Source organism: Larus michahellis, chromosome 8, assembly GCF_964199755.1.
Source record: "Larus michahellis chromosome 8, bLarMic1.1, whole genome shotgun sequence".
NCBI lineage: Eukaryota > Metazoa > Chordata > Aves > Charadriiformes > Laridae > Larus > Larus michahellis.
The window spans coordinates 33,489,676-33,502,041 of NC_133903.1; the positions used below are offsets into that span (position 1 = coordinate 33,489,676).

The 12,366-nt window shown below is 34.6% G+C and overlaps 1 protein-coding gene across 1 annotated transcript; it reads left to right on the top strand.

Annotated features, from left to right (window-relative positions):
* The first annotated feature begins 304 nt into the window (after window positions 1-304).
* On the top strand, window positions 305-12,366 carry AKNAD1 (AKNA domain containing 1). Its single transcript, XM_074597422.1, has 16 exons — window positions 305-1,432; window positions 2,113-2,172; window positions 2,510-2,639; window positions 2,738-2,880; window positions 2,990-3,049; window positions 3,556-3,689; window positions 4,027-4,162; window positions 4,844-5,004; window positions 5,534-5,627; window positions 6,214-6,317; window positions 7,678-7,763; window positions 9,336-9,455; window positions 9,538-9,648; window positions 10,528-10,609; window positions 11,442-11,583; window positions 11,926-12,366. Exons 1-16 carry the CDS (start codon window positions 347-349, stop codon window positions 12,043-12,045), a joined length of 2,769 nt encoding a protein of 922 aa, XP_074453523.1. The 5' UTR covers window positions 305-346; the 3' UTR covers window positions 12,046-12,366.

The window sequence follows — 12,366 nt, forward strand, 5'->3', positions numbered from 1 at the left end:
TCTATAATGCTATAGAGAGATTTAGCAAGCAAAGACTGTTACCTGGCGCTAAGCTCAATTATCTTTTTCCCAATGCTTCTGGCAGTTGTGTCTTTCTGTTTCCTCTAGTAGTTAATCCAGACTTAAACTAGTGTAAATATGAAAAGAAAATATCCATGTCAGGGGGGTGGTTATAAAAAAAAAAACACCCTACAATAGGTAGAAGACAGATGTAGATCTTATTCTCAAATGTATTTAAGTATAAAATAATTATTACTCATACATTACAGATTTTGATCCATGCAATACTAAAAGCTCTATCCAAAACTGGGGAAGCAATGGCACTCATATTCTACATAAACTGGACATGGAGAGTACAAAAGAGTATAAACTGTCAGACTGGATGAAAACCCAAATGAATAGTTCATTTTCAGATGAATTAGACTGTATCACAAATGCAACTGATGAGGAACAAGATGACTTACCTTATGATGGAGATGTAGGAATAACCTGTACAGACAGTAATTCAGATCATTTGAATGACTGTACTTGTACAAAAGATATTTCTAGTATTTTAAACTTAGCCTGTTCTGAAGATAACAAAAACATAAAAGCAACAGCAAATTATGAAACTCACCCACAGCTTGAAGAATTCTCCAGTCATCATAGAGGTGCCATAGGAACAACAGGAATTGCAGTTGAAATGCCTGGAAGTGAAACTTCCTTTAAGACGCAATTACCTATTGGTAGTTTTAGTAAACCAGATAGCAAAGAACATCTAACTCACTCAAAAATGTCCGATGTCCTTTTGCGTCATTTTTCTAAGGGAGAGTTAATAAGCACATGCCAATTAATTGAATGCGAGACAATACCAGAGACATCCTTTACTGAAAGTATCAATGACGCTGTGAACAAACCTGAGCCTTCAAAACATGTCAAAGGCCCTTTAGCACACAAACAACGGGCAACTAACTTTGAAGAATATCACTTAGAAAAGCACGAGGAAGTAAACGCTGGTGATAAAAATCAAAATTCACTAAATGAAAATAGATGCGTTTCAAAGAAACCTATTTCTTCTACTGGTAAGTGTGGGTGCAGACAAGAAAATTCACAAGTGATTAATGAGAATGAAGATACACACCTCTTTCAAAACATGAAAGAAGAGAGAGACCTGTTGAAGAAAACAGTTTCACTTCAGGAGCTCAAATATGGCCAAGGTCAAGCTCATTATTGCCTTCCCGACTTCTCCAAAGTTGCTTCAGAAGTTCAAGTACCAGAAAGAAGTGACAATATTAACTCAGTTCCTACAACTGAAAGAACAAGATCCTTCCCCTTTTTGTTAAGTAAATCAGTAATTGTGAACAGTGTTCTAGAAAATAAGAACTATTTCAATTCTGCTGAAGTAGAGAATCAAGAAGAAACGAGCATTCCAGAACTGTTGCAACAGCTAGAGGTAATTAAGATGCTTTAAGAAATTCTTAATACTTGGTAGAGTGATCTTTACCATAAGAAGATACTCCGTCTCCAGTAAAATCTAACATGACTAGTTCATGCAGGCAGTCTATAGGTATCAGCGAGTATATCACTTTAATCAATAACTGCTTTCACAAATAACATTTTGGGGGACTGAATTTATATAGAACTTCCATTACCAAATATTTAGTGATGCTCTGGAGTATAATTTGTGATTATAAAGCATCCTTTCAAATCATTAGGAAATTCACTATAAATTGTCATTTCACATATTACACGTAAATGTTCCAATTCACCAAAAGTACTAAATCTCAAGTTTTTCTTACAAATACATTTTCATACTGTGCCTGTGTTTATGTTAAAGACATCTTTGCTTTTTTTCACAGCTTAACACTCTGACTATTTATACTGGTATTTATTGGCAAGTTAATTCTTTTTAAAGGATTGGTTTGACAACAATATTTCCTCTTATTGTGGTAAGTTTATTCTAAAGTTTGTTAGCAATTAGATAGTTACTTTTCAATTTTATGCCTTACCATGGAGTTCACTCCGAGAGCTATTCAGATGCTTAAGTCCATTCCTAGATTTATATCTTAGTAAATCGTTCAAGATGTAACACGTTTTAATGTTTTTCCCTATTATTTCCTGGCTGCAAATGAGATGCAGACACAGTATGCTGACAACCAGAATCATATTGATCCTCTGAGATTGAATCCTAAGGTAAATACCTCAGAATTTTTTATTTGTTTTTAAATTAATTCATCTTTTTCTCTGAGACAATGAATATTCCTCAAAACTGTTTTGTCACATTCACATTGTATTTCCTATTTATGCAAATCCTCTTTAGATTTTCACAACGTAGAATTGCATATTTAAGTTTTTATACAATGAGACACTTTGCATATATCAAACTATAAGCACAGAAAATTATATGGTCTTGTTTTAATAAACATTTAATTAATATTAGTAACGTGTATTTTGAGTTATTTCTGAATTTTGTATTTATTTCCACAAGTGTTCTATACATTGCTTCTATGTTTCTATCTCATTTTAACAGATACTTCCTCAGTCAGATTTTCCAAATGCCAGCATTGCCATTTACTCAGGAGACACTGGAACATCCTCTGAAGTCTTTACATCCCAGACTCTTATCCCTATACAACCTACCCGTGATTTGTCTAAAGCAAGTAAATAACATTACAGTAACTATGTAAGTTACTTATGTAATTTGATAGCACTTTTGGGCAGAAATTCCAATTGATTGATATTATTTTGTATTGTGTAGGATTACAGTGTGGAACAACAGCATCAGCAGCTGCTACAGTAAAAGCACATTGTCTAAATCCTTCTAATTCACTGCCAGAACTAACACTAGGAGAAAAGATGTCTCAAGTACTAAAGGATCAGACAGATCAACTGATAAAGAAAGTAAAGAGCTCTGTTTCAATATATACTTTGCACTGATGCTCAAGTTCTATTTAATTTGGCATATTAATTTTTAAAATACCAAATAAAAGTCTAATATTTTGTCTTGAAGGTGGAAGACTTCTCTAAGCATATGACCCAAGAGACATTCCTTTTACAAGACAACTATCTGGTAAATTAATTTATGTATTTTATGTTATCCAAAATGCACTTTAAATGGCTGTAGACGCACAATTTTCTGGCAACATACTCCCTGTTTTCCTCAGACAGACATCCTTCTCAATCAAAATACTCTTTTTCTTAACCTCAGACTGAAATTATGAGTTTAAGAGGCAAAAATGAAGGTGTTCAGTAAGTGGCTGAATTCTTAAATCTGTTTTAAGAATTACTACTCAAAACTATTAGTGAAAGGCCTTAAGCCATCGTATAAGTTAGGAATTTTAACGTGTAGGGTATCAGTTCAGAAGTCATGGTTTAATATTTCACTTGTATATAGTAGAGCAGCACAGAGTACTAGGTGGACCTACAAGACACAGTCCTGTTCCAGTTCATGGCAGTAGCAAAATTCTTACCAACATCACTGCAAATAGCATCTGGCTTACACAGCATAAGCAGTTATCACTGTGGCTGTCTAAATTATAATGACATTTGCTATTCAATTATTTCTTATTGATAAAGGCATTAAATCAATTGAAAAGATACCTTGATGCTTTGGAAAGGAATTACTTAACGGCTAGAGAAAAGCACCATAATTTACAGCTGCAGAACTACAAGGACAAGTCTATCGACGTTGGAGAGTTTGATCCTGAAAGGTTAGAAGATAAGTGCTAAGTATATTTTATTTTGAGTGTCTTACAGCAATTACTTCATTTACCTATTAGAATTTTTCTGAAGTTAAAACATTATCTTAATATTACATGTGGTAAGCTGGAAGTGATTTGGCCAAAATTCATCTTGGGCTTTATAAAACATAATTGTAATTAGGATATATAATTGATTAATTCAAGTTCTTAAAAGTGACTCGGTGAACTCCATTAATTTATTTTTTCCTATAGGAAGTGTACTTCAGTGCCCAATATGGTTATCATAATAAGAAATAAATACCAGTTTATACAGGTTTTACTAACTGTGTATTGCAATTGGGTTTAGAAAGGTGGAAGGGGAAATATTTAGACTTGGCATGCTGCTTGAAGACATCCAAGAACAAAGTGATGACAGCAAATGCAACTTGTCATCTTTGCTCACTTCCTATGAATCTGCCCATTCTTCATATTCTCTTTGTGAGGTAACTCAGTGAGTTTTATTATTTAAAGACTACATTATTCTTTTTTATTGATGCAAGTCTCAAGAACCTCAGTGTGGTTGTACTATTGCATGTTCTCCTCTAATAAGAGCATGACACTTTTAGATAGCATGTTACTTCAAAGAAAATGTTTTGGGTTTTTTTTCCTATGAAATATTAATTTCATAATATTTCATTAGTTATAACAGAAATCTAAGTATAAAAGCACAGCTAAACTGAATATTTTTAGTCCCAGCTTCAAAAGCATTTATTTTAGAATAAGAAAATATGAGCAGCTACTTTAACTTTTACAAATCTGTCTTTGTTTTTGGGAACTCATCACTATCATTTAATTGGAAGAGATATTACTTGGTTTGTCTAAGGTTCTTAAAAATGCAGAATTCTTAGAAAGCCAAACATTATTGTGCTATAGAAAATTGAGTTTACTGCTAAATATGGTAATATTTTGTCCTGGATCATAAATGCACAAAAAAATAATCTTATGGCCTTCTACAAACCTACAGATAAGTATCACCAAACACTTTTATAGTCCATGTTTTAGAAAACATTTTTCTCTGAATCCCAAGTTAGAGACAATCAGAAAATGCTGGCTGGTAGAAGTCATGTACTTGCAATGCAATGACCACATACTACAAGTATCTATGCTATGGTGACTTTCTACAGAGCCCAGTAGTTTCAAGCATTGCTGATCCTCCACAAAGAGGTACTGAAACCGCATTTCTTCACAAGAACGATGAGAAAGAAAAGTGTCAGACAACTGATGGAATCCCACAGACAAATCAAGTTTGTTTAGAAGGTGACAAGTGCAATCTTTGCCTTCACATGTAAGTGAAAACTTTGAAACAACTGTTGAAATTGTTATAAAAACTTATAAAAGTATTTGCTGAATATAGAAAATTGGGATGTCTGGAATCTCTGAAAGCAACGGGAATATTTCCAGAATAAAACTTTTACAGAATTCCATAACTACATATCCAAAAATTCCTTCCAGCCTGGTAATTCTTACCTTCCTGGGTCTTATAGACCCCAAAGTACTTCCTGAAGCCAAAACACTACCATCAGTTTCACTAGGAGTTAAGTCATACCTCTGTACAAAATTCATGGCAGCCACACAAATTCAGGATGTGAATGTCAAAGCACAGGGCCAATAAAAAACTATTTGCCAATATTTGTGTGGTATTTTTAATTAAACAAGAAAAAGGAGAGATGCAGACATTTACATAATAAGCCATCAAAACTTCGTAAAACAATTCTAGATACCATCCTTGCCCTCCTGGGGAGTATTTAATTGGTGTTAATCATCTTAATGAGATTAGCAAAATAAAATAAATGGTTTCCCCTTAACCAATTAAGGTTACAAAAGAGAGCTGAATCAACTTCCAGAAGAGGAACAGAGCCTCTGGGAAGAGGTGGTCTGCTAGCACACAAGCATTCTTCTAACCTAATGGTATGACATCTGTTTCCATACTCACTTTTTTAAACTTAGATTATCTTACTCATCTTTGAGATCACACATTTTTCTCTTCAGTCTTTGCACAGTATGATGGCTCAGCTTTTGAGATACTACGGCATACCATAGCATTGCTGAATTGGTTTCCAAAAGAGAAATTTAAGGAAAGGCTCTCAAACATTTTTGAAATTAGTGATAAAAGTTTGCTTCTCTCAGGAAAGACTTAACTGTGTTTACTAGCCTGCCTTTATTATTTGTTCAGAAAGCAAAAACCTACAAGCAATTGCTTGCCTACAAAAATATTCAATTTTAAGGCACTGAGAGAAACTAGTATATGCTAATCCTTCTCAAAGCAACATGAAAACCTGTCTTGAATTCCAGCTTCACAGACAAAATGTGCTCGTATTTTGTCCAGTCTGCTCTACAGTTAGAATTGTAAATAGATCAATCAAATTGTAGAGTTGGTGGCAAATAAAAACAGTACAGAAGTGATGTACAAGTGATGCCACTATATCCTGTTTGATATGTACACAGTAATATAAGCAATCATACATAAATTCATTTTGCCTTCTGGGTTCAACAGAGATTCCTTTCACCTGAGGAAAAATATGCTGCTGAAGGTCTTGGATCCCATCCTCAGGGTACATTAAGTCAAAAATTTAATCCTGATGAAGAAAGTATGAAAGGGTAATTGTATTACGTATTTTGGTTAGTCATAGACGTGGTTTTCTACAGCTAAGTAAAGAGATACATGCATGTACACTGATACGTCTCTATACTGGCCTCTGCATGAAACACTGAATAATGTCTTTAATACATATAAAATGAGAGGATGATCTGTTTTCAAGTTTATCACCAGTTTCTAGTTGAATCACATAAGGTATGTGATATACCAGACCACCAGAGAAATGGCAAAACTCCCATCAATTTTATTAGAGAGAGGATTATATTCATATTACAAAGTAGCCTATCTCAGGGGACCAGTATAAGGTTTATGGTGCTTAAATGACAGTTATTTTAATATTGTGTTAAGAGAAGAGGCTTTGTCTTTGTTCACTACTCAGCAATACACGTCAGCATCCCAAATTGGGATGCAAAGTGTTCAGCAATGAAAAATATTTGAAATTATCATTGTCAGAAACTAATCTGGTAGGCCTGCAAGGAGAGCATATTGATACATCTGCATGTATTTCAAGTGTAGGGGTCAAACTCTAAGTTTAATTTACAGAGATGTCACTGTGATAAAATAATTCCACATGGGTTATTTTGGAATTCAAAATTTTGGCAGATTAAATCTCTGTCCAAAGCTAGATCATATAATACATGCAGTGTAGAACACAGTAATATCCATCTAAATAGGCTCTCAGATTATTTTACAGAGTAGATGTTAATATTTACCTAGTAAAACACCTAGCTTCCATTTTTTCCCCTCTGTCATTTAAGGAAAGTTAGCTCAATCTTTTGATCATTTTTTTCATGAGGGGGTGGAAAATTTTCCAAATAAATCTGACAATACTGTATGCCTTAAACTGAAAATACATGTCAAATAAGGCAAACAAGGAACTTTGTTCTTGTTCTGTCAGAAGGTACATCTCAAATATTCCTCTAATTATCTAAAGGCAGTAAAATTAAAACCTTAATAGCTCAAAGTTACTAAGAAACCATATCATCCTTATTATTGATAATATTTTGATGGAACATATGTGAACACGTATATAAATACATAGGATTTCATACTTTGCTATTTAAAGATGTGATTATCAAGACCTCTACTTTTAAGCATGTTTAACAGCTCTGGTAAGTCAGGGTCCTTTTGTCAGAATGTGTCCTTTAACTACAGAGGTCATTATTTTGCATTTGGTTAATTTTTAATTTAAGCTTCTACTTACCCCCTTTTCAGATAATTGATATAGGTAGAGTTCTTTCTATGAGTAGATCTGCTTTCTCCTCGAATAAGAACTGCTGACATTAACATAATATGCTCATAAGGCTCATCATGAAGGTATTAAGATACAATTAAGATATCGTTCTGTTTTCATGCTCAAAGAAATACCAATATCCAGGAAACGAAAACTGGAACATGTTCACTCTTCATTCAGAGAAAACCAACTGATTTATCAGATACCAACTTGAGTAAGTAGTGGTGGCATACAAAGGTCAAAACTATGCTTATGCTTCCCGTTGAATCCTGTTAAGAAATACAATTCTGTCACATCTCAGCAGCATGAAAATTGTTTTGTAGTTTTAACAAATGTTACTGCTTAGCACAAGACACTAAGAATAAAAAGGAGACTAAAGAAGACACCAAGTCAAATTCACTTTGGAAGTCTCAGTGACAGACCAAGAGGCAACAGACAAGCTGCAACAGAATTTCCAGTTAGATATGAGCAAAAGAGTTTTAACTCTGGGTCTAGTCAAACATTGAAACAGTTTTCCCTAGAGAGGCTGTGGCATCTCCACATTGAGATACTCAAAACCCTCAAAAATATCGAGATAGTCAAAACTCAACTGGACAGGGACCTAGGCAACTTCGCCTAAGTTCATCCTGCTTTGAGAGGGGATTGGGCCAAATGATCTCCAGAAGCCCTGTCCAACCTGAATTACTCTATAATTCTAATTCACCTTTTTAGATAAGTTTCCAAATGTTACTACTACTAACATTTTCAAAAGCATAACAGTGGCATGCACACAATGTTTTGATTTTGCTTTTTTTCCTTATGTGCATTTATTCCATGCCCTAGGAGATTCCAAACTCGATGACTGAAACATCTCATATCAGTACTTCCACTTTTCATTTTTGGATTCAACTTTCTTATTCTGCACGAAAACAAAGGAAAAGTAGTTCTACCTAAATCTTTGATCCGTTCAGGGTTGACACAGACCAGAAATACTCTTCTTCTTTAGTCCAGCTCCTAATAATATAGTCTCACTGCATCCAAACTAGAGCCCACACAGGCTACTGTGAACTAGTTAAGTCAGCTGTCAAGTCACCCAAGACTCCAGCTCTTGGAGTTTCACTAAGTATCTGTCAGCATTTGTTTCTCTTTGGGCATCCCAGTTTTATCTTTCCACTGCAGAACACTGAAGCTGTTACTACCCAATAAATAAAAGTATAGCATGAGCTGTCCTAGATTCAGTTTTAAGTCTGAATACGTAGGTTATTCTTACCTTTGATCTACCTTTTGTCCTTGGCTTCTCTGTGATATCCTTTCACTGTAAAATAATACACTGGGGACATTATTGTCAGTACTGGTTTGTGCAATAACTAAAGCAGTGCGGTATCAGATCCTCCCAAATTCTCTTGTCACGTTCCTCTCAGGCTGCATTTTTTTCGTAACACTTCAACTTGTTGGAATTTTAACCTTCAAAACAAGAATCTAAAGACAGGAAGATGGAGAGCTTTTTTAAAAAAACAAACAAACAAACAAAAAAAGCCCCCAACAGTTCTGGGACTGAAAACAAACACCACCACCCCCACAAAAAGAAAAATCTACATTTAAGGCTTATAGTCAGGGCTGAAAGTCAATCTTTAAAGCTCAATCTCCACCTGTAAAATGGAGGAAGAAGTACTTCTTTAAATTGCAGTAGCATTAATGACAGCTAAGGGCTCAGAAATTATGGTGCTGAAAGCTAAATAATTACCTAGGTACACAGGCCAAAATTTTTACCATTTCAGACATTTTTAATGTGTTTTTGGGATTTTAGGCAGCCATTCAGAAGACATCTCAGCCTATGATTCTTATGATTCACAAAGCGAGGAACTTGAGAACTGTGAGACTGACAGTTACAAAACATTCAGTGCAAGATTATGTGGAGAGAGAAAAGGTATACTGATTGCAAAGATATTACACAAAAATATTTTTGTTTATAGCGTTTGTTTTTCTAAACAACATGTCTTTGTTTTCAGGACTTAGGTGCAGATGTCCTAGAGGAAGCAGAGATAAATTTAAACTCAGGAATTACAGAGAGTCTGTTCAGTCTTGTGCCCTACGTAGGAATAAAAGTTCTGGTTCAACGTGTAAGTATGATGTGTTATTGAAATAATTACCAATCACAGGCTAGGTTTTAAGGGGCAGAAAGCCACACTGCACACATATCAGGCCAAATTTAGTTTAGTATAAGCAATCAGTAGCACAGCTAAACACATGCGTACGGATCTTGCAGAGCAAGATCAGCAAATGCACCTTTAACACACCTCGCCAAGTTTAATCCCCGTGCATGAGAGCTTTAACCTTCTCTGGTTCTTTATGAGAGGAGTCCCTTCTGTATTTCATTTATGACAGGAATATCATTCTGCAGGGCCACACGGAAGAATATTGGGCATTACTGTGCCAACTGTTTCAGTCCTAGCTGTTACCTAACGCAGTGTAAACAAGTACTAAAAAAAATTCCAGCTCTACATGCAAATTGTGTGACATACAAAGCCAAGGAAAGTCTAATTTAAAAAAAAATAAAAAGCTGAACATCTAGCTTTTAAATTCACTTATCTCAGACTCCTCTCTATGCTGTAGGAAGAAATTACACTCAGAAAATAGGAATTTTCAACAGCGGGAAGAAAGTAGAAATTAGCTACTTCTCTATATACATACTGTAAAGCTATAAATCAAAGTAGTATTCATGTAATTATTAGGATTATGAGAATCTAATTATTCTACACTTCCCCCTGCAGTCTTTCACTGTATGAAAATGAATATAAATCTGCATATCATTTGCCATAGAACTAAATCCAACAGCAAACTCAAAGGTTAATCTGTCCTCATTTGCAAAAAATCTTAAACACATTCAAGTTTTATTCAGCAGCAACAGTTACTTGATTTTTTTTACTTATACTAAATAAAGTGTTAAATATAGAATTTTTTTTTTGCTTCTGTTTTAAACATGGCCTCAACAACTCCAGCTTATTTACAGAAGAGAATCTCCACTCAAAAGGCTCAAAAAAATAAGCAGCCACTTGAATTTGTAAACAGACTTTCTGAAAGGTAAGCTGTAGCAATAACTGTATGTAGTACAACAGAAAATGCTGCTGTTGAAGATTCAGCATGGAAAAAAGTCACCAGTATCATAAGCAGGAGGAATGTTTTCTCTTTAGTGGAGCATGCTGTATATTAGAAATTTACTGAATAATTAAAGTATTTACCCTAAAAGCAAGCATAAATGATTCTTATAGTAGTTCTTCAATCTTTCTAATTCAATGAAGAGTCAACATCTGATTTCTTTAGCTGACACATTTAGTAAAAGAAATAAAATTTTAAAATATCTCACTTCATTAAGAGGATGTTCCTGCTCACGGATTCAAAAGCAGGTCTGTAGTATTTAAGAAACAATTCTGTTTGCTACCAACTATTTCTTTATAATTAACAGCCCTACTTTTAACTATTGCTAACATTTAATTACACTGTGAGTCTGAGAGTAAAATGGATTCTTAACTATAGCACAGACTGGACAAACTCAGACAAGTTTTGTTATCATAGTTTTTGAGAGCAGTAATGGCCTGGAAGTACAGCAGCTGCACTTGAGAATCAATGGTACCAACCACTCTGTAAGAGAAGGTTACAGCACCAAGAACGTAATGCTATTTTGAGAGATTTCCTGAATCTCTACCCTGGAATATTGTGTGTCTTACTGCAGTACAGATGTAACACAAGTTATGATGGATTGTGTTTTACAACTAAATGAAAAGTTTTATTCACTCTAAAATTAACTTGCAACTGTGTATGCTATCAAGCTGTATATATTTAATACATCGTTTGGAAACTCTTTTGCTTACTAAAATTGGTTTTATTCTATTCTATATATACATATTATCTTTAGGCAAAACTTTGAGGCTGCCAAAACCTGCTATTCAAGCACCTATGATAAAATTATCCTTTCACATCAATACTTACCCAGCAAGAAGTCTGCCCAAAGCAAATCTGCAATCAACATCAGAAATGCCAGTGATTCCAGTGCAAATGTAAGTGAAAAATTAAAAGCCACACAGCTATCTCAGGAAGAGTACATCCTCACATCATGGCACTGTTGAACATCCCCATTCTTAGCAAGTTGATTTTTACAATCTAAGCACGTCTAGTCCATTTGAGGATAAGACAGGAGGAAGTTTTAGCTTATATATTAGTATGTGACTTCATACGAGCATGCATGCAACTTTGCCCTGTATAAATGGTGAAAGGGACAGAAAAGTAGCCCTGGATCTTACTTCTGGAATTATGTTTCATATACTGAAACAAAGAACGTCATTTGAAAGCAAACATTTGCCTTCAGTATTAACAAGGCTGTATTTTATTTTTCCCATCAGATTTTAAGTTCCACTCTGGATCACGCCATACAGACAGCGAACAGTCTGAAGAAAGCCACAGAACGAATGGTACGAGCAGTTTCAGAAGATCTGGCTAAAGTTAAAAGAAAACAGCTTTAATTACCCAGTTTCAAAGGCTGTATTGTTTTGCTAGTTGATTCTGAAGTGTCACTATTTCTGCAAGTATAAAATGATAAATACAGAGATAAGAAAGCCAGCTAGCTGACTTTGCCAGCTGTTCTGTAACTATCAGTACTAAACGAAAACAGAGCATATTGGTATTCCACATATTTACACTCAGTCTCAGAACTAGAAAACAAATTACTAATTCTCCTGAAAGTCTTTAGAATGTTGGCTAACCCCTGTTACTGTATACACTTACCTTCTCTAAGTATTCACTTAAGACAGCTTAATAAAAAAAAAAAATCTGCTTAAACAAGC

Coding starts and splice junctions, on each gene's coding strand:
- AKNAD1 (XM_074597422.1), top strand. CDS start 347: ATGGAGAGTACAAAAGAGTATAAACTGTCAGACTGGATGAAAACCCAA. Junction 3,690..4,026: donor GGAGAGTTTGATCCTGAAAG/GTTAGAAGATAA, acceptor AATTGGGTTTAG/AAAGGTGGAAGGGGAAATAT. Junction 6,318..7,677: donor GATGAAGAAAGTATGAAAGG/GTAATTGTATTA, acceptor TCATGCTCAAAG/AAATACCAATATCCAGGAAA.